Source organism: Mytilus edulis, chromosome 12 (assembly GCF_963676685.1).
Source record: "Mytilus edulis chromosome 12, xbMytEdul2.2, whole genome shotgun sequence".
Taxonomy (NCBI): domain Eukaryota; kingdom Metazoa; phylum Mollusca; class Bivalvia; order Mytilida; family Mytilidae; genus Mytilus; species Mytilus edulis.
This window is the reverse complement of record NC_092355.1, coordinates 42,056,699-42,080,636: the sequence shown is the minus strand read 5'-3', so window position 1 is coordinate 42,080,636 and position 23,938 is coordinate 42,056,699. Positions and strand designations below refer to the sequence as shown.

Below are 23,938 nucleotides of genomic sequence, written 5' to 3'. Positions count from 1 at the left end.
ATAGATCTTTACTGGTGGAAAGACCTTCAATTGTTCTTTGAACTATTGGTTTTTAATTATAGTTAGGTCGGTTCGATTGGGATATTGAGTTTATGTACGATTGAACTCAGGTGGTGTAAAGTCATTCGAGCCAATTGCAGTCAAAGTGTACAGTAGCATTTTGTCAAATTATTATTATTATTAATTATATTATTTATTTTCAGATGTGTATGTATGGTGAAACCAGTACATGTACACGCTGCTTAATACAAATGAACCTGTGTATTTATATGACCTTTCCACAATATTATACTTTTATTTATAATAAAATATGCGCTTGTCTCTGCAAGTGGCGTCTCCGATGTAAGAGAAAATGGTTATTTGATAAATATTAAATGTTCGTTTGAGTTTACTAATTAGAATTTAATGGATGTTAATGAGAAGTTTATCTTTTTATGTTGTGTTGGCATGGGTACTATTGTTTTTCTGTTTGTCTCTGATATTTTAAGTCATGACGTTGTCAGTATTTTTTTCGAATTATGAGTTTGAATGTCCCTCTGATATCTTTACACACCCTATCAACTAGTCATTCCCTTCAGAATCGGAAGGGACAATAGAACACTGCCTACTTTGTTATAGAGACTATTTGTTATTAAAATTCACTTCTTTTGTTATTATTGATTATGTATAAGAAGAAAGGGTATGAGTGGCATTGAGACAACTCTTGATCCAAATCATAATTTATATTAAAAAAAAATCAACATTATAGGTCAATGTTCGGTCGTCAACGCGTAGCCTTGGCTCACGCCGAACATCAAATTATAAAGGGCCCTTAAAACTTATTAGTGCAAACCATAAAGTATAGTATACTGGTTTAAATAATTTATTTAATATGTATCACGATCACAGATGACAGATCAAGTAAACTGATATTGTAATGCTTTAATTACGATCATTATTTTCTATCATTACTCTCACTAGTACCTTTAAACTTACACGATAGCGTGTTATTTACAAGTTATAAAGTACGTCATGGTATTTGACATTGCTTTCCATTGAAAAATTTGTACAAAAAGAAAAAGTTTAAAGTCGTTAGATTATTCTATGTTTGTTCACCTAGCGTTAGCGGGTAAAACAAAAGTCATAGGTATACAATAATATCAATGATATGAACATTAGACCTATAATTTTATCATCGACTATTTGGTTAAAAATTATGTTGTTATCAAGTTGCCATTTTTAGATTTTTATTCAAACTATGAAAAGAAAAAAACTCATATTGAAGAGAAAATATACCCATAAATTTGTGTAAATAGATAAGCCTTAACATCAACAAACTTCCTTAAAAACAACAATGGCGTCGAATTCACCGAGTCGCAGTACTAAGAGGAAAGCTCAAGTAATCATGGCTTGTCAATTATGTAAAGGAACATTACCGTTGAAACGGAAATGTATGGAATGTGATATATTAATATGTGATAACTGTGACACAAACGTCCACGGAGGACATGAGACAATCGATATTAATGATATACACTTCACCGAGCCTAAACCTAAAGAAATTAAATTAACAAAACTTAATACGTATGCTACTAATCTCCCTTTTGTTCAGCGACTTGTAACAACAGGAATAAATTCCATGTGGATAACTTGTTTGAGAACAACAACTCTCCAGGAAATGCAAATAACAGGGAAATTGACACAAATACGGGGATACAACGATAAATTTGTATATGATATGGCAGTATCAAAAACCGATGATCTACTGTTTACTATACGAAAAGACACCAAACTTTATTGTCTTAGCAAAATAGAACAAATAAATGTTATTCGTGATTTTAAACCTCTTTTACCTAAAGCTATCCATGTAAGTGATGATAATATAATCGTAAGTACAAGAGATATAGGAGACGCGTTCCCTCTCACAGAACACAGTCGTCGTCAGATTGTTGTTCTTCATCAAACTGGAAAGCGAAGGATGACCGTTATTGAATATGATCAACATAACAAGCGTTTATTTTCTATTATCGGTAGTGTGCAAATGGATAACATGGACAATATATATGGTGTAGATTGTGTAACATGTAATGGCATTGGCAGAATAGTGAAAGTTGTAAAAAAGTCGATTACGTGGATCTATGAAGGAAATTCAGGCATAAACACAGAAGTAAAGGCCTTCAGCCCGAGAGATTTAACAATTTCACATTCGGGAAATGTGATTGTAGCTGATAACCTCACTCACTCATTGCATATTCTATCAGAAGAGGGAATTCTTATAAAGTGTTGTAAGATGGAAGACATTAATATAATGTTTCCGTTAAGTCTAGAAATTAATTCAAGTGGGATCCTGTGGTTAGGATGTGATACAAGCAAATATTCAAAAGAGAATGCTAAAATCTACAAACTAGATATAACTGGTTGTTAAAATGTCAAACCTTTTTATTAAATGTTTGACTTGAAACTAAACTATATGACCAACGAGTTAAGTTCACAATTATCAATTTCCCATTTCTCAGCAGTAGCATAACCTTTGCCCCAACGTATGGTGTATACATAATTCAGTTGATATGTTATGCTCGCGTATTTTCATAATATGTTGACTTCATATACCTGAGTGTGCTCCTTACGCAGAAAAGGGATATGAGGAAGAAAGATAAGAAATGTCAATCTGTAAATGTTATGAGCACAATCACGAATTGTTTGATTTTTCGATGTGTTTGTGTCTAAACTTACATACGACATTTTTACCCCGTCTTAGATTGTGGTTTTACCATCTACGTCGTCTGGTCTGCTATGTACCGAACACGACCTACTCCAGAAATTTTGTTTTGTCGAGTGTGAATTCGCATTGCCATAAGGTATTTATACATCCAGCATTCATGATGATTCTTTTGTTTGTCTGGTTATATATTGTTTAATTTCTTATCGTTTGCGGTTTGAGTTATATATTTTTGTATGTAATTTGAAAAGCGGTATACTACTGTTCCCTTTATTTGTCCCTTGTATTGCTTGATTATGTTATATCACAATAAAGTGCGATGTTACAGAACGCTTAATTGCAATGGTGAAACGGGAATGGGATTCTGGCAATGGTTTTCGTTTATTTCTGTGTTCCGATTAATTTTTCGTTTTTTTATTATTTATTAATCAAACCGTTATCTTTCTCATTTGAATTGTTTCACACTGGTCACAGGGTGGCCCCATATAGCTGGCTATGCTGTGTGAATCAAAGCTCCATGTTGAAGGCTATACGGTTACTAGTTTACGACATTTGGTCTTGGGTTGATATATGTCTCATCGACAATCATATATATCTGATTTTTAATTCAAGTAAGATAGGTGTCAAAAAACGTGCAATGGTTACACTGCAGTAAGTAGTGAATACTTATAAACCTGTCTCAATCAAGCAACCTGTAATTGGTGCTGTATTTCATATTTGTCTTTTGTTTATTGTTTGTATAAACATCAGGACGTTGTTTTTCTCGTTTGAACTGTTTACACATTATTACACTGGTCGTTTTAGGCAATCAATTAATCTCTACATGGAGGCTTTTCTTAATACAAATCCATTGGTCAGCGATTTTTAGAATAGGTGACGGCAAGGCATTTGTATATTTTACTGAGCATAGACTATCGCTCTTTAGTGTGTAATAAAATGATAATTATGAAAATACTAATATATTTATTTAAAAGAGGGGCGAAAGATACCAGAGTGAAAGTCAAAGTCATAGATCGAAAATAAACTGACAACGCCTGGCTTAAAAAGAAAAAGACAAACAGATAAATAATAGTACACAACATAGAAAACTAAGACTAAGCAGCACTAACCCCACCACAAACTGGGGGTGGTCTCAGGTAAAGAGTAACTCATTTGGATTAAGGCATTTTTAATTAGGCTCTCTACATACTATATCAACTATATGAATAAAAATATACATTATTTCACTTGAATTTACTTAATAATAAGATATGTTTTTACTAACTGCATGAATAACACACAAGTATTCTACTTATACAAAAATATAAACAATCTTTATACACTCATATAAAAAAATAATACATCTATAGTTTTCATTGTGGTTAAACTTATAAATGTAAAAATAATAACTTGTATATTAAATCATTGCACTTCATCATAGATCATCTAACTCCAGCTTACCCATCAAGATATGGCGTCCTGTCGAATTTAGAAAATAAAATTGAATAACTGATTTCTGAAATTTATGACAAAGGCATACATCTATAGAAAATCTAATTAATAAAATTGATATATAGGAAATCTTTAACGGTTGACCAAAATAGACACCAATTTCCGAATGCACGTAGCATTATGTGTTAGTAATAAGTCTTGTTCGGTCACAAGTTGAATATTCTTATATATTTGAATTATTCAATTAGTTGTTTCTTTCATTACATTTACCATGGGCTTATTAATGGAAATAAAGTATAAAATAAAAGGAACTATATCTGATTCTACTCATTTCCAATTCATTTTCTTGCAACGTCATGTCCGGTGTCTTGACAGCATCAAATGTTGATTGACGTCAGATGAATGAAAATGGTTTTTTTTTAATCGGAAATCACGATGATACATTGCAGCTAATCTGTAAAATGAAAAAAAAAAAACAATTATCTTTTTGAAATTGATGAAAAATATATATAAAATAAATTTTAAATCAAAATGTTATTTGAATACAATCTATAAAAGATTGAAAATTACATGTAGCTAGTATATAGACTAAAACTAAACGTTATAGTTTCTATGATTACTTGTTCAAGGTTTGTTCATACAATCTTTGAGATTAGCTGCAACACCTCGGGATCTTTCTCGTTTTCTTTCTTACCTCTCATCAAAGGCTGAAGAAAAGATTTGATTCTCTGCTTTACGTTGGCGATGGTAAGATTTTTCTCGTAATGCTCAATTGTTGTTCGTGCTAAACAGTCATGACGATGTAACTAGAGGCTCTAAAGAGCCTGTGTCGCTCAACTTGGTCTATGTGAATATTAAACAAAGGAAGTAGGTGGATTCATGACAAAATTGTGTTTTGGTGATGGTGATGTGTTTTTACATCTTACTGAACATTCTTGCAGCTTACAATTATCTCTATCTATAATGAACTTGGCCCAGTAGTTTCAGTGGAAAATGTTAGTAAAAATTTACAAATTTTATGAAAATTGTTAAAATTTGACTATAAAGGACAATAACTCCTTAGGGGGTCAATTGACCATTTTGATCAGTTGGCTTAATTTTAGGTCTTACTTTGCTGTACTTTATTGCTGTATACAGTTTATCTCTATCTATAAAAATATTCAAGATAATAACAAAAAACGGCAAAATTTCCTTAAAATTACCAATTCAGGGGCAGCAACCCAACAACTGGTTGTCCAATCCATCTGAAAATTTCAGGGCAGATAGATCTTGACCTGATAAACAATTTAATCCCATCATGCTCTTAATACTTTGGTTTTTGAGTTATAAGCCAAAAACTGCATTTTACCCCTATGTTCTATTTTTAGCCTTGGCAGCCATCTTGGTTGAATGGCCGGGTCACCAGACACATTTTTAAAACTAGACGGACGACGAACGCAAAGTGATGAGAAAAGCTCACTTGGCCCTTCGGGCCAGGTGAGCTAAAAATTCAGTTTATGTTAGTTTGTCCCAATCACTTTTTAGATTTTGTTTTATATAAGAGTTGAGAATTAACTTCTTTTCATCTGCAAACATATTTACTTTAGGTTTAGAAGAACTTTTTGATGAAGAAGCATTTTCATCCGCAGACATATGTATTTTCGGTTTAGATGGACTTTGTGATGCAGAAGTGTTTTCATCTGCAGCCATATGTATTTTTTTTGTTGTTGGTTAAGACAGACTTTTTGATGATGAAGTATTTGAAGGGTTTCCACCACAAGTTATCTGAGCCCCATCGTCCATTCTCTGTTGTGGGATGAATTGAACTTTAGGTTTCGTTCTAGTTCCGTCGTCACCTGATGGGGTTGATTTCGATATCATATGTTCATCTACGAGCGTTCTGCAAAATATATGGGTACAAGTGTATCAGCTTCATTGCAATACCGTTTATTCAAGTGCTTAATATTTCTATAAAACTGTTTGACTTACAAAGCCTGTGAACACTTAAGGATGTTCGCTCCTCTTGCTTTTGAATTTTTGTCAGATATTCGGAATTCTCTGGTTTTATCCATATATTGCAATAAAAAACAATTGCCCGGAAACCCCTACTTTTCTTTTCATAATTTCAAAACATATAATTTAAAAAAACCCATATTTAAAAATCGTATAAAATCCTTGTTATTTTTTCACAGTTTTTGAAGGAAAAAAGGTACTCATGATAAATGGATGAAAAATCTAAGAGAGAATCATTTCCCGCCAAATTTTCAATGTCTTATATCCCTTCATTTTTTCTCCGTTTTTAGTTCTGTTATTTATAAACTATCAATTTATAACAGTCTTTTTAAAAAAGCTTGTTATTTTGAAACAGTAGCGAACATCCTTAAAATATTCGTTGTATTTAATTGTAGTGTAAACCGTCTTACTAATGTTTGATGAAATTACAAATTTTAAAAGTAATTATTATAAGATCCTTTTTATTTATTTTATAAAATATGAAGATGTGGTATGATTGCAAAAAGTAAAAAACAAAAATACCGAACTCCAAGGAAAATTCAAAACGAAAAGTTCAACTGTTATATTCCTGACTTGGTACAGGTCTTTCCTGATGTAGAAAATGGTGGATTACACTTAGTGTTAAAGCTTGCTAAACCTCTCATTTTTATGACAGCCGCATACTATTCCAATATGTTGACAACAATGTGTTAATGTGCAAATGTGACAACTCTTCCCGCCAAATCATGACCTTACGGCCACAGAACAATTATAAAACTTGTGACCATCCAGTCAGTTGTATATAACCGTAAACCAGTATAAATCAGAGTTATCGAACGTCATAAGGACTGGCAAAGTCTCACATGTTCGGATTTTTTTTTTCAGTTTATGACCGTTAAGAAATATCTGCTTAACAAATGACGACGGATATGTTATCAAATTGAAAAACTTGTGTCAAATCGTCTTATCCATTTGTTTTTTCAAACAGTCCATTTGTCTTTTCAAACAGTAGAATGTGTTTTGTTTTGTTTGTCATTTGTTAGTTTAATTTTTTCCATTGTATTGTCAGTTTATTTTCGACTTATGTCTTTGAATGTCCCTTTTGTATATTTCTCCTCTCTCCTATAGTCATTAATTCAGTTTTATTGGAAAAACAGCTTTATTCCATTGAAGTAACGAATATGCCTTTGTTCGATTGCGAGAAATGGGACGAAATCGTAACCCTGTAGGGGAAAGGGGACAAAGTATACGTTATCGCTACTGTAATATGTAGACATTGAAGGAGAAGCGAAGAATATCAACTATGAAAGATTAATGGTCCATCAAGTTTTGTGAAATAAATACTTTTTCTTGATATTTTTCTTTTCTTTCTTTACATGTGATGATTGATTTACCACCGCTGCTTCTGTAGGTGCAGGTCTTTCTGTGAAAAAAAAGAATATACCGTAAAGCTGACTAGATGTTATTCCTTTTTATATTTGCAAAGTAGTCCTTAGAACAGGAATTTTTCTTATATTTTATTGTAGTGTGATTAATTACATTCATTTTATCACTATTGTAACACGTACAAAAGTAACGACACATGTATATACAATGTTTTTCAAGCAAACGAGCTTAAAATTTCACATTGAATTTTAAAAAGTTTTAAAGGCAGTTGGACGTCAACAAAAGGGTTCACCAAAGAAACCATTCGGCTTGTGACCAAGTACATCACACTCGCGATTTGTCTACACAAGACTCATTGGTGACACTCCAATCAAAACAGTCAGAAGGCCAAATGAAAAACAAAGTTGAAGAGCATTGTAAATCAAAATTGGCAAGATGTGTTTTTCGAATTTCATCAAATCAAGGTATAACATACAAATACTGAGGGAATTGCATGAACTCCAACAGGAGTGGGAGAGGGAGCATCGACAAGGAAAGTGGCTCCTGCTATGCATGCACCGCCCGTCATGTGAAATCTACTCTCAGTCCAAAAATTCTTCAATTCGAAATAGGACTCAATCGGTAATTATACACTAAAGATGATTGGTAAAAGTACCTTAATATCCAAGACTGTGAAAACATACCGCTAGTGAAATGATACACAGACATATCGTTTCAGTCAACCAATTCGTAGCGGAGACCCTTGAATGTATGAAGTGTCGATTTCAGACGTTCTTCTTCAAAATTCTCTGTGAGTAGTTTTTGTATAAACAGCATTCCCCTGCTAATGAATATCGTTTTAAGTATGGACATGAGTGAGCGTAACGTATAAAATGAGATATGTGAATGTCATACCATTGAGCCCAGGATATATATACTACGGCTTAGAAATAGGAAATTGACAATTGGAAAGTTGAAGTCATCACGTATGTCATAGAATTCAGGTTTGAAGTCGTCCATATAAAGATATAAAACAGACCTTCTTGTTTAGCTAACATCCTTAGGTTCAAGTTCCCTGGGTGATAAGTGATGCACCCAATCACTTATATTTGTTAAATTGAGTGACAGGAAATTTTCAATTAAATTTGAAAGTGAAATAAACAACTTTGCTAGTTATTAGGTCTTTCCACTTTTCTGTGGAAAGACCTATTGTTTTTCTTCTGATTATTAGGTCTTTCCACTTTTCTGTGGAAAGACCTATTGTTTTTCTTCTTCTGATTATTTTTTTTTCTTCCGCCTAATTTTGTTCTTGCGATAAATATTTGGTATATGATATCGAACAGTTTATGTTGAAAACAAAACTTTACGACAAAAGAGATGATTTCAGCTTTCCAATTGTGAACTTTCAATTTCTAAGTAGCAACATTCCAGCAGCACCTGCATACGGGGTATATATCTCCCAGTTGATACGATATTCTCGTGCTTGCATGTTCTTTCTTGTTGTTTTTATGTCTAATAATCTAACCTTTGTAAAGCGCCACATTAGTGCACATATATTCTTCATTTAATTCCCTTCATGTCCCATGTTACTATGTTATATATAGTGCATAATTTAACGTTTTTCTTGTCCTATAACATATCAAAGATGTTAGAATTGTTAAAATGGAAGACTGACCGTAGGAATGTCTTTCTGTGGGCAATCCTAACAACCTAAGATTGTTAAAGGCAAGAAAAACTTTAAAACATAATGATATGTGTAAATCAAAAAAGCACCTCAACAAAAAAGCCTAACACTTTGCAGGCGTCACCCTATTTATATCCTTTGATCCTGGAATGATAAAATGTTAATGATAATCACTACAAGAGTTTATTAAAGGTGCATTTCTTTCTAACCAAAATTTTGTAAACGTTGTGTGGCGTTTGTTATCGTTTACTAAACGCTACAAGAGTAGAAACAAATACATCGTTTCATCAGTGTTTTCTGACCCTGTTTGAACTTTCAATAATGCATGCACAGCAGTAGTCAATTGATTTGAATTGACTATACAATAGATAGTAATTTTTGTAAACTGTCTATTCAATCGATTGTCGACTGCTGTAGGATCAATCAATTGTTGTCGGTTTATTACTATCATTTGTAGTCAATTCAGTGAATCTATTCAATCAACCCTTTATTTTTAAAGTAACTTGTATTCAATCGTTACGATCGATTAAGAGTTGATCAACTCAGTCAACTCTATCTTTTGTATTTCAAGGGTCACGAACGGATTGATCGTGTTCAATCGTTACGATCGATTAAAAGTTGATCAACTCAATCAACTCTATCTTTTGTATTTCAAGGGTCACGATCAGTTCAATCGTTACGATCGATTAAGAGTTGATCAACTCAATCAACTCTATCTTTTTTTATTTTAAGGGTCACGATCGTGTCGATCGTATTCAATCGTTACGATCGATTAAGAGTTGATCAACTAAATCAACTCTATCTTTTGTATTTCAAGGATATGCCTTTACACAACAATCCCAAATGTGAATTCCACCCAAAACTAGAAAAGTTTGTAGATATACATGGTTCGAACACAGAAAGTTGTGGACAAGCATTCAAGAGACTAAACAGATTTAAGCATTCAACAAGGATGATGACACGGAAAAAAAAACTATTCTTCATTATCATAAACAATGACTTTAATGAAAGGACAAAAGAACAGAGTAGTTAAGCTATACAAATTTATAATATGCAAAAAAACTGTTAATATTGAAATTATATGTTAACTATGTTATGTTCTATTTGCGATTCAAACAAATAATATAATGTGGCATTCCCGACTACAAAAAATGTATGGTATATACTCTTCCAGATGGAAGTAAAGGTCATATAACAGGCCAAATCCGAGCTTGTAACTGTGTATACTTTGTATAAAACGTGAATTACATTTATATTATAGACAGCAGAAGTAGCCATACACACCTTTCAACTGTAATATATCACAAAATGTAATATACATGTATAAAACAAAGTGAGGAATACCATTAAAAGCAGAATTAATTTTCAAAGTGTTTGCATATAATTAAATTAACCTTTTTTTTTCGAAAAATTACCAGATCCTCTTTAAAAGGTCATAGGTATCAAATTATGTTTGTAGAAAAAAGAATCTAGAATAGAGACCCCATTTTAAAAATACTAATTAAATATTATTTTTTTCCAAAGATATGCAACATTTTAACCAAGCTATCCTAATGTAAAACATTTTGCGTTAAAGTAAGTATTTGTTTTTAATTTTAGTTAAAAAAAAAATACGTTTTTAATATCTGAAATATTGCAAAAACTATTTTTTTTTGTGTTTATGTCTGAAATCATTGGTTTTGATTCGAAAATTGAATATTGGACCATTTGGGCCATTTCTTAGATTAAAACCGTGTATATTGAAGACACATTGTATTGTATCGTTTCTTGTGTTGACTAGTATATTACTAATTAAACGTGCCTAAATGTGTATTTCCAATACTGATAATGCATATAAGTAATCAATATCTGTTTCTGTATAGTACTTCGTGTACTTCACTTTTTTAATTATTGTTTTTCTTTTAGACTGAATGAATTTTTAAAGTTTTTCAGTTTTTGATTGTTTAATAGTTGATTTGTTGCATTTTTTTCACTAGAAATACTCACAAGTTTCCAAAATATACGTACAAGTACGTAATGTTTTTTTTAGTAATATTAGCAGTCAAAATAATTTAATCACGTAAACAACTCTTTAAAACAATACATTATTACTATTCATTATTTTTTGTTAATATTAATCGTTTTAAGTCAAAAACGTAATAGTAAATGTAACTCATATCTTTTAATTTTTTTAGGGAGAATAAAAGTGTAAAGCGCTTATAATCCCCATAATTTTTCAAAATTACACCTAAATCTGTGTAAAGTTATTAAATCTCATATTTGTGGTACATGTAGTAGTAATATATAATTGAAACAAATCTGCACAAAAATAACAAAATTATTTTTGTACTACTGTTAAAAAATATGTGCAGGAATCCTGCATTTGCCATTTATTATTATTTGTTTAAAATTGGTAATCATTCTTCACTTAGTATATTTTTACTAAATTCATTAATTTGTGCATTTATTCTTTATATTTTTCACTCCATTAATGTCAAATGTTAATTAAATCGTTAATTTTTCTATATTCTCTATGTGTTAACCTATATTCCAGCATTCCTTATTGTTTCTAACCTGTAAACCCCATCCACACCATACTGTGATAATTATAATTATTAAAACATTTTAATTCGTTTTCAAGTTCATTTATTTATAAGTACATCACAAAATCAAATGTTATGACAAGTTGAAACATTACTGATTATAGGTGCATACAAATACTAGTTACACATACATATTCATGTATTAAAACACAATATTAATAATTTATAATTATCCATTAGTGCTGTAAAAAATGTAATTTTCCCCAAAAATCATTACTTAAACTTGTTTATATGCATTTATTATGAAACATGTCTCTGTCTGTATTTCTGTAAACAATTAATAAAAAATGGCTTAATATTAAAATTTATATATGCATGTACAAACAATGTTGTTTTCATTCATAAAGAAACCTATGTATATTGTTCATAGTTACATTGATGATCAGTTACATTAATGTTTAGTGCATTAAATATTAACAAATAATGGCGTAGACAAGTGATAATATCTTATCTTTTACACTAATCAAAATATAATTTGCATAAATGAATGAAATGGAATTAATTTTAAGTGAATCATACAATTACAAAATATATAATTTCTTTCATTGCTATAATAAGTACAAACATCCAATCTAAATAAAATTCATATGCATCTAATTTGTTTAACTATTCTTAATATAAAAGTTTAGTAACATCATTATGTATACAACATCAACAATTATGAAAAACTTTTATTCCAACATATTGTAATAAAAATTTCACAAAAATAATAACCAGTATAAATACAATTTTATGCAAATGTCCTTGGTCAGAAGTCTACTGTTCAGTAGTTGTCGTTTGTTGTTATGGTTCACAAGTGTTTCTCGTTTCTCATTTTGTATACAAATTAGGCTGCTGCTTTTCCTGTTTAAATTGTTTTTCACTAGTCATTTTGGGGCCCTTGATAGCTTGCAGTTCGGTGTGAGCCAAATTATGAATGCGTGTTGAAGTCCGTACTTTAACCTGTAATTGTTAACTTTATATATATATATATTGTTATTCCAATGGAGAGTTGTCTCAATGGCACTAATACCACATCTTCTTATTTATATGTATATATAAAAACTAACAAATCCTTGCAAAAAATTCATACTCAGTATACTATTTGCAGTTATAATTATATGAAAACCGTTTTATAATATTTATTTCCACCTATGTTGTCGAATGCACAAGTCTTCTTGGATTACGCTTCATCAAAGCCTTCTATTAAGAACGATCAAGTTGTTGCATTTCTCATGTTTCTTATTAAGTTTATTGAGTTGAAATTTGGTAATCAATTGTGATCAATAGTATCGATCGTTACGATCAAGTGTTTGTAATTACGTATTGAGTTGATTGAGTTGATTTTTGGTAATCAATCGTGATCAATCGTATCGATCGTGACGATCGAGTCGTTGTATTTCGAATTGAGTTGATTGAGTTGATTTTTGGTAATCAATCGTGATCAATCGTATCGATCGTTACGATTGAGTGTTTGTATTTCGTATTGAGTTGATTGAGTTGATTTTTGGTAATCAATCGTGATCAATCGTATCGATCGTTACGATTGAGTGTTTGTATTTCGTATAGAGTTGATTTAGTTGATTTTTGGTAATCAATCGTGATCAATCGTATCGATAGTTATACGATCGAGTCGTTGTATTTGGTATTGAGTTGATTCAGTTGATATATGATAATCAATCGTATCTAATGTTACGATTGAGTGTTTGTATTTCGTATTGAGTTGATGTTTGGTAATCAATCGTGATCAATCGTATTGATTGTTATGATCGAGTGTTTGTATTTAGTATTGAGTTGATTGAGTTGATTTTTGGTAATCAATCGTGATCAATTGTATCGATCGTTCCGATCAAGTGTTTGTATTTCGTATAGAGTTGATTGAGTTTATATTATATAATCAATCGTTTCTATCTTAACGATCTATGGTTTGTACTTTTTAGTTAGTTGATAGAATTGAAAACTGGTTATCAATCGTGATCAATCGTATCAATCGATGTTTTAAAGTCATAGTTAAAGGTATAGATAGAAATAACTAATTAGACAAAAACTTCCTCTCCTGAATCTACGTAATACTAATTTCAAGAGGAACGTTTATATTTTCTTATTTTCTTTTGTTTCTTTATGTTGTCAACACTTTGCTTCATTTCCTTCACATTAAAATGAAAATAACACTTTAAAAATTTAGTGCATTTGAAGAGTTTTTTTTTGTTTTATTTTCTCCAGCAGGAACTCCCAAACATTTCAAAATTTGTCGGCCGACCGATCCGGAACATCTAAAGATCAACCCCAGTTTTCTGGCAGGGTTCATGTTGCTCCTATTTGTATGCAGTGTTTTGTAGATTGTTATTATCATTATTTGTTTTTTTGTGATGATTTTGTCAGTCAGTCCTTGAGTAATAAGTTCTGATTTGACTTAAGACAGTTTTCTTTTTCTTACTGTAAGCATGAAAATGTGGTGTTGCTTAACATATTACGAAAACATTTATGAATAAGATATATGATGTAAACTCAATATGACACCAACAGAATAATACATGACATCATGGACATGGAAACACAATAAAACAAACCTGAATTAGCATGTGCTTCATAATCATCATCCTGTAACATACAAAACTGGATTTAATGTAAGTTTGCCTTATTTTGTAAGCAATTAAAACTGATTGTACTGTTAATCTGAATAATGCGTGTGTGCGTGTGACAATTTATAGGTTGCACTCTGTAAATACAGCTGTTTCACAAGCCATGCCTCATTTTGGGAGATATATAATATTCATAGTCATTTTGTTTTGATTACATACTGGTTCCCTGATATGATCTCTGTGTTTCATCTCATAGAGACATAACTTTGGAATGTAAATAGTATAGAAACCGATAGAAGCAGCGAAAATTTAATTCTGATGAAAACCCAAAGTGAAGGCAGAGGAAATTCTGAATTTTAGTATAAGTTAAAACTCTTGGAAGTGTGGGGTATATGCATGTTGAAAATATTCCGCTCAGCCTTATATTTTGAATTTTGAATGACATAGTATTGCATATCAACTTTAAGTTCTAGGATATGATTTGTTTACGAAACTTCAGAGTAAAAGTGGCACAGATTTAGCCACAAAGGGAGTTCTTATGGGAAATGACAGTGTCTATATTTACAGAATTGCAACCTTTATGCATAATGCAAGATAACACGTTACTTAAAACGCAGGGAACGAGATTCAAAATTAAATTCAATTATATTGTGCTGACCTCTAGATCTTTTGTTGGTATTTTGTGCCGTTAGGTTGCTGTGTCACTGCAATAAACCTCGTATTCATGTTTAACTAATGTGCATCTCCGTATGTTCAATTATCAATTATCAATTTCTCATTTTATCTTTTGTTTGTTCTCTTATAACAAACTAAGATTTTTATTTTTCATACCCGATTTATCATATGAACGCTTGCTGAATGAGAGGAATATAAGAGATTGATTTTTGTCGAACTAGTATTATATTTTTCTTGCTTTTCTTTTTACCCTATTTTTTCATATTTCACTGTTTAATTTTGATGTATGCGTTATCTAATTGCACAACTGGATTTGTGAAAATTTTACAAAACCTATACTCGAACCCTGGGAAGCACATACTTATGGAATAAGAAGGTTCTGGCTCAAGTCTATACGCTACATACACTATTCCTCCTATTTCATTTGACAAATTTCCGATATCGAATGACTGGTCACGCATTCTTTCGTCTGGTTTGATTAATGCGTAATATTGTATCAAAGCTTGCTCCAGGTCTAGAACATAATTTTGCTGATTCATTGCGATTGTTTGCCTATTCATTTGAACCGCTCTCTTGTTGCATTCTTTGATATTTTGCGGAATCAAATCCCTTTCAATGCATGCCAATACAATTAAACCGTCATAATCCTCGTTCTTGTAATCTTGCCATCTGCAATGTACTCCTCCAAGAGACCACGTGGTCGGTTTCATAGGGTTAAAGTAAGCCCTGGTTTTTGCTTTCCAAACGTCTTACCAATTGTAAAGTCTGTAACTTTTCGTTCAGTCTGTATTTCCAAAGCGCTAAAAGATTCTTTTATTCTTAATTTCAATCTTCTGAATGCTTCCTTAAAAGAAATTGTGTGCTTATGTCGATTGAAATGGTCATGATCACACACATCAAACAATTCCGCAAGGTTGTAAGAATATCCCTGATAGCCTTTGCAAAGATCTTCAAACTCGGTGAATCCAAGGATTGATCCAGTTGCTGACATGGCATTATGCCGAAAATATGTTTTAGAAAAATAAATGTGTAAAACTAAATAACATAATTTCCGTGCTTTTGGAATCTTTTAACTCATGACTAAATGTTTACCAATTACAACCAAAATGTTCTATGCATAATGTTATTAACTAACGATTCGTTTTTCCAAGAAATCATTGGTAATCCAACTGAATTTTTAAAATTTTCAGATTGACGGAATATGCATACCATTTGCTTGTTTTTATTTTTATTATTATTTGAAATCAAAGAACCTTAGTTCACACACTCCATGCCCCCAAATTGTCACTGGACAAATAAGATAACTCCTAGAAAAAAAATGAATCATAATTTCCTGTCGATATTCACATCTACATGTTTCATGAAATTCTGTTGTGTGGTTACAGAGGAGTTGTATATGTACATATTAAACAAAGGACACAGATGGATTCATGACAAAATTGTGTTTTGGTGATGGTGATGTGTTTGTAGATCTTACTTTACTGAACATTCCTGCTTCTTACAATTATCTCATTATCTCAATTTATAACGAACTTGTCCCATTAGTTACAGAGGAAAATATTTTGTTAAAATTAACAAAAATTTTAAAAATTTACCAAAAATTAAAAAAATTTACAAAAATTTAAAAATTTACAAAAATTTTAAAAATTTACAAAAATTTAAAAAATTTACAAAATTTTTAAAAATTTAAAAAAATTTAAAAAATTTACAAAATTATTAAAAATTGACTATAAAGGGCAATTACTCCTTAAAGGGAAATCACACTATTTAAACTACTAATAACAATTCATTGAAATTTTGCGTTTAGACAGATCATACTTATTTCAATATTTTAGGCGAAAAATAAATTGGGGTCACCGATGTTGTTTTCGAGATATGACGTCATCAAAAAGTAAAGAATTGCGTTATACCGTAATATAGAAATAGCGCTCAAAAATGCTAAAAGAAGGCAAAATTATTGAAAAACGATGTTTAACTGGTTTAACTAAAACAGTCAATTGTAACTTTTATCTTATACACATTTATTTTTCTCAGTTTCCTTATTTTTAAGGCCTTTTTACATTTCCCGCCATTTTTAATTGCCGTTTATTATAGATTTTTCTTGAAATAAAAAAAATCTACTAATGTTTTTTCCTTCAAACTTCTGCATTAGTTGCAGCTTCAGGGGAGATTTTAAAAGCATTAATAAAAAAGGGGGGTCACCGATGTTTTAAATCCGCTACAGTGGAAATAATCTTATTATCAATTTATGGCGGGAATTCTCACTTTTTCTTTTAACGTTATAGAACGACGTTGCTAGCATAGCAGCATTTCTTGCAATGCTTGGAACTATTGGGTTGAAATTATATATATATATTTTTTTTTATATAATAATATTTTTTTAAGGTATTTTTTAAAAAGAATTAATTTACGGCTTGCAGATTTAGAATCTTCTACTTCGGAAGATTGATGGTATCTGGGCTGAAAAGTAACACGTTCCATTTAGACTAGAAACAGAATAAATTCATTAACTTGTCCATTGCACCGGGAAGATTAAACCCGAAATGCCGTGTTTAAAAAGCCACAAACTCGGCACTTAAAAAAAAAGCCCTCAATGACACCGTTTTCAGAAGAAATTTAAAATTGGCTAACATTTCTGTTATTACACAACGCTCCATAATCGACACAAATTAAGTTCGAGTTCCAGTTTTATTTTGATTTCGAATATTTTTTTCAAGTAAGATTTCTAGTTTAAGCTCGAGTTACACTTAGAAACTTTTTGAGTTATACTGTTAGACAGAGTAAAAATTCTGGTGAGAGTTTAAATTTTGAGATCCGATGAAATTAAGAGTAAGAATGTGGTTTCTATTTTCTGTTGGTGCACCTCTTTTTGTTTGAATGTATATTCTTTTATCACATTTATCTTTCATTGTGGTAAATGCACCTATTTTTGCCAATACTGATTAATGAGGGGGGGGGGGGGGGGGGGGCAGGACCTTTTTCGGGACGTCGGGATCAATTGTTATTAAGCTCGGGATTTCGGGATTGACCCTTTCGGGATCCGGGATTTCTTTTTCCGATGTTCGGGATGTCAGGATTTTTTTTTAAATTCTGGACCTCGGGATTTCATGTTTTTAAGACCGGGATTTCGGATTCAGGACCACTCTGACCCCCCCCCCCCTCATAAATGATAGTTAATTTGAAAATAAATAATTGAATTGGTGTGCCAATATTTTTTAAGCACTCTCTGATATATCATGTTGGCTATTTTTGTTTAAAGAACCAAAGAATAAAGAGTGAAAAAACTGGATGTCTTTTTCAGTCACGGTCTCCGACAATATCCCTTATCACTGTCGACAGTGATCACATTCAGTGATCTAAACTCGAACCTACATCTGATCTTTTATTACTATTTATTATTTTTTTTACCATTGTTTTCTTGATTTTTGCAAAACTTTCAGTGGCAAATATTACATGAACATTAGCACAAAACATTTGTCTATATGAGTGGAATTTTCTTACACCAGACGGACCATTATTGTGTTTGTTACAGTTTAGCAGTACTCTGTGAGACATGTGTATATCTCTACATAAATATATATATATATATGTGTGTGTGTGTGTGTGTGTGTGTGTGTGTGTGTGTTAAATATTCCTCTTGTTGGAGACTGGTAAAGCCAAATGTATAGTACGTGTTGAATTATTATACGCCCGGTTACGGGACGTATCATGGTATACATCTGTCCGTTCGTTCGTCGTCAACATGTCGGACATTAACCCAAAAACGCGTTAACCAATTGGCATAAAACTTTAAAAAATTATTTATATCTATTGACGTGAGCTCCCTTTCTTTTTTTTTTTATAAATTTTGATTTTACGTTTCCGAGTTATCCATTAAAAAAGGGGGACAATCATAACTCAATGTCGCTTTCATCAATTTTCATACAACTTTGATAAATTGTTTATATCTGTTGATGTAAATACCTTTTTGATTTTCATAAATTTCTAATATGATATTGAGAAGTAATGAATCTTTCTGGAATTGTACCACAAGGTTCCATATCACAAATGAAAGGCTGAAATTGATTTAAGGTGTACATGTAATTGCTCAAAACGTTCAGGAATTAGGGGCCAAAACCAAGCATTTTACTAAAATTACTATTTTACAATAACTTGTGTTATGGATCTATCTAAAATTGTACTACAAGGTTCCATACCACACAGGGAAGGCTGGGATTGAGTTTTGTGGTAATTACTCCAAGAGGGGAGGGGGTGGCGCTTCATTTTTTTTTTTTGCAAATTTTTCGAAATATCTCAAAACGAAATTTCCAATTGAACAGTATTGCACAATAGATTTTTAATACCTTTGACCACATTTATTTTGTGTCAGAAACCTATATTATGTCAAAAATTTTATCACAATCCAAATTAAGACCGTATCAAGCTTTAATATTGTATCCAAACTTGCCCCAACTGTTCAGGTTTCAGAGGCGTTAGATATCAAAGGAACATTTGGGAAAGATGGACGACAGTCACACTTAGATCATTTATGTCGTCACATGTGAAATAAATAACGATTTCAAATAGGACTTCCCACATTTACGTCCAGTGGCAAGTTTAATGCATATTCAGAACTAGAACATATGAATTTTACTCTGCTTTGTAAAAACCCGACAGGCTGAGCCGGATAAATACTTACATGAAATGAGATGTTTGATGAATTATTTATACATGTAGTATAGAAGACTATAATAGTTATGACGTTGCATGCATGTGATATAAGAAAACTGTAAGTTGAAACTCATTGTTCTTATTTACAAACCTCTTTTGAACAGAAAACTACAGATTCCGATAGCTATACGCTAACATGCTGGTACTCTTGGTCTATATGTACCCCCCCCCCCCCTGAAAATATACGCTGAACCCTACATACCGCATCGCGGCGATACGCTGCCAAAGTTGTGCCATTTCATGACCACTTTCGGCTATTTTTTTGCCATACATTTTGTCCATTTCGAGTAGCATTTTCATTTTTGCACTTAAGGTCAAGATGAGTCCATAATATTTTTGGAAATTTAGAATTCAATTAGATATTGAACATATACATCAGAAAATTAAAAAAAAAAACTATATGTCACCGACTTCGGTATCCAGAAAATGGTCGGAGAGGGTACTAAGTTACATTGAATATGCTATGAAATTCCAACGTTCTTAGTGTTGATTATGCATGATGATTATGTGTTTTGTATTGGTAGATACTTTTTATCATAATGGTCTGGATAGTGGGTCATTCATTTATTAATGTTTATTTTGTGTTTCCAATATTTTTTTATTCTTTATATTTAAGCACCTCATCATTCAATCTTTTTTTTTGCCTTTTATTCTGCAGTATTTGCCCATTATTTTGTATTCCGCAGGTAAACCCCAATACAATCTAGAAACTCGCTAGTACAACATATCAGTTGTAAAAAATATGATATGTCCATTATCATTTCTCCTGCTTTAGTGGAACATCCCTTCGAGCGTTCGCTTTTTCATAAATTAGCAACCTTTACGGCGGAATCGAAAACGGCGACGTCATAATACAGTTACGACACTTTGGCGGCGCCGAGAGCGATGCGTATAAACAATAGTGTGATTTCCCTTTAAGGGGCCAACTGACCTTTTTGGTCATGTTGACTTATTTGCGGATCTTACTTTGCTGAACATTATTGCTGTTTACAGTTTATTTCTATCTGTAATAAAATTCAAGATAATATCCAAAAAACGGTATAATTTCCTTAAAAATGCCAATTCATGGGCATCAACCCAACAACCGGTTGTCCGATTCACCTGAAAATTTCAGGGCAGTTTGAAGATCTTGACTTGCAAAACAATTTAACAACATGTCTGAATTGCTCTTAATGCTTTGGTTTCAGAGTTATAAGCCAAAATCTACATTTTACACCTATGTTCTATTTTTAGCCATGGCGGCCATCTTGGTTGGTTGCTTAAGTCACGCCACACATATTTTAAACTAAATACCCCAATGATGATTGTGGCCAAGTTTGGTTTAATTTTGCCCAATAGTTTCAGAGAAGATTTTTGTAAAAGCTAACGACGGACGACGACGACAGACGACGTCGGAGGCAAAGTGATTAGAAAAGTGATTAGAAAAGCTCACTTGGCCCTTCGGGCCAGGTGAGCTAAAAAATTGAACAATAATTTCGTGTAGATAACCATATCTACATAGTATGTCCTTATTATCTAAAACGTTTCATGAAATGCTGTTGTGTGGTTTCAGAGGAGTTGCGATGACAAACTGCAGCAGTAGTATATTGAGGCAAATAAGTTCAAGGGGGCGTAACTCCTAGAAAAAAATTGAATCAAAATTTCCTGTCGATATGCACATCTACACAGTATGTCCTTATTATCTACAAAGTTTCATAAAATTATGCTGTGTGGTTTCAGAGGAGTTGCGATGACAAACTGTTGCAGTAGTATAATGAGGCAAATAAGTTCAAAGGGGCGTAACTCCTAGAAAAAAAAATTAATCATAATTTTCTGTCGATATGCCCATCTACATAGTATGTCCTTATTATCTACAAGGATTCATGAAATTCTGTTGTGTGGTTGTAGAGGAGTTGCGACGACAAACTGTTGCAGTAGTATAATGAGGCAAATAAGTTCAAAGGGGCGCAACTTCTAAAAAAAAATTGAACCATAATTTCCTGTAGATAACCACATCGACATAGTATGTCCTTATTATCAAAAACGTTTCATGAAATGCTGTTGTGTGGTTTCAGAGGAGTTGCGATGACAAGAACAGGACTGACGGAGTGATGGACAGACGGATGGACAGACAGACGGACGGGTCAAAAACATTTTACCCTCCACAACTTCGTTGCGTGGGGTATAATTAACCCTGACAACCTTGACAAAGTCGCAGAAGTCTTCAATTCAAAAAGTTTATTCAGTTGCAGCGGTGGGTGTTTCTCTAAAACATATTTTGACCAAGACAAGTGGGTCATGTATTGACAATTAATATCACCCTTTCATAGGTTTTAATGAAACTACTTGGAAACAAGGATTCCAAATCTCTCAAGCACAATTGACCTTAGACGATTTTTGCTATTTTGTGTAGTAGGTCCTTTTTGGTCTTATAGCCTCTAATGTTTTAGCGTTTTTACGAATCCCTGGCTTTCAAATGTTAAGGGTTGAGAGCTCCTTAAATCCAGAACTTTAAGACTGTTCATCCAGTAACCATAAAAAAACACAAAACATCAGTTGATTTAAACTTAAAGTTTCAATGATTGTGAAGGTGAACAGAAGAATCCCAGCTAAATACTTCAATCAGACATATTGGTATTCGAAAAACACACCATTTTATATATAACAATTTTGTTCTTAAATGCTAGAGTAGTCTCAGACTTGTACAACTGTCCTTTCTCAGTATTGCTTTAATAGCTATCAGTTTATATAGATCGTCCTTTATCTGCACGTTCAGTATTCAGTCTTATTTTCCACCAATAGAAGAGAAAAAATAAACACACAGGAAAAGAAATGAAAAAATGTGGAATGTGTCCATTGGACACAGATGGTGTCCATGGGACACAGATGATGCCTCCAATTGCATATCATATAAAGTTATAAAGGGACATTACCGCAGAACGGTTGAGGCTAACTTAAGTAAGAGAATACAAACGAAAAATTCAGCATTTTTTCTATTTATAAAGGGATATAACTCAAGAACGGTTAAAGTGACGCCACCAAAATTCAAACTTGATCTGTGTTTTGTGGTAATAGCATTTTGTATAAGTTTTATAACATTTTGTTGAGGAAAACTAAAGTTAGAGAACGTAAACCAACTTTTGGACGTACGGACGGACAAGGATAAAAATAGTGTATTAAAGTTAAAAAAAACCCGACTTTTTCTGTATATCTTCCTTCATTATCTCTTCTGGTGATGATCGATACTTTGGTGCTGATTCTGTTGATGCTGCTCGTTCTAAAAAGAATTAAACTTTATCAAAGCAGAAAAAATATTTGACTACAGCTTTCACAAAAATAAATATTCAATTGACCTGCTATAGAAAATTCAAACAAATAAAAAAAAAACTTAAATAAATCGAAAGGCGTTTCTTGGAAGTGAAAATGTTTACGTTGATGAGACCTCGTAAAATTTATTTTTCAACGGCTGGTGTACGGATAAACCGGGCATCAAATGTGGATTTGCCATTTTAATATAATTCAGAAAAAAATCGAGATTTAGGCTACCTTTTCTAGTTGACGTTTTCCGTTCCACAGACACACTTTCCCGGTCACAAAAGTGACATGAGGAGTAACTAATATATACAACAAGCCCTAGTTAAATACCCCTTTGCCAAAATAGTTATTTTCTATGAAGGTTATTTGGTTGACTGACAGCTGAGATTGACCTGTTGGCCTGACAGGTAAATTATAAAGTACCGGACATCAATCGATCTTTTTTTAAATTGTTTCTCACATTTAATTGGTTTGCATCGAAATTTTTTTATCAATAGATAATTAGGTTTATAAAAAAAGTATTTAACATGATTTGATGATAAAATAAAATAGTTTTATGAGCAAAGAGAACCACTTTGTCTATATAAGTATAAGTCAACACATGTGTTCATGTGTGAAATTATATTATGCATCCGACAGCTTTAACAATGATGAAAAATATCAATTTGAATAATTTTTACCATTTATGTTCATTTCAAGTATTTTTTTTAAAATTACGTGGAGAGAACGACTTAAATAAGATATGCTTGACAAAATTACACGAATCTGATTATTTCCGTATCTGTTCAGATCTTTATCGTGGTCAAATCAATATCCGGTTTCATAAAACTTGTCCTGTTAACAAAAGTAAAAGTTGATAATCGGTTGCGATAATAAAGAGTAAAGCGCAAATGTAAATCCGCTGATGTTCTACACTTCAAACGATGCACTGTTAGTTAAGAACTTTTGAATGTACGAACTACTGGCA

The 23,938-nt window shown here is 32.1% G+C and overlaps 1 protein-coding gene and 1 long non-coding RNA gene across 2 annotated transcripts; one reads left to right on the top strand and one right to left on the bottom strand.

Annotated features, from left to right (window-relative positions):
* The first annotated feature begins 1,333 nt into the window (after positions 1-1,333).
* On the top strand, positions 1,334-2,404 carry LOC139497628 (uncharacterized). Its single transcript, XM_071285859.1, has one exon. It carries the CDS (start codon positions 1,334-1,336, stop codon positions 2,402-2,404), a length of 1,071 nt encoding a protein of 356 aa, XP_071141960.1.
* Positions 2,405-10,132: 7,728 nt separating this feature from the next.
* LOC139498504 (uncharacterized) lies at positions 10,133-16,600 on the bottom strand. Its single transcript, XR_011657949.1, has 2 exons — positions 14,281-16,600; positions 10,133-12,673 (listed from the first exon to the last, which is right to left on the bottom strand). It is a non-coding gene; the product is annotated as an uncharacterized lncRNA (long non-coding RNA).
* Between the last annotated feature and the right edge of the window lie 7,338 nt (positions 16,601-23,938).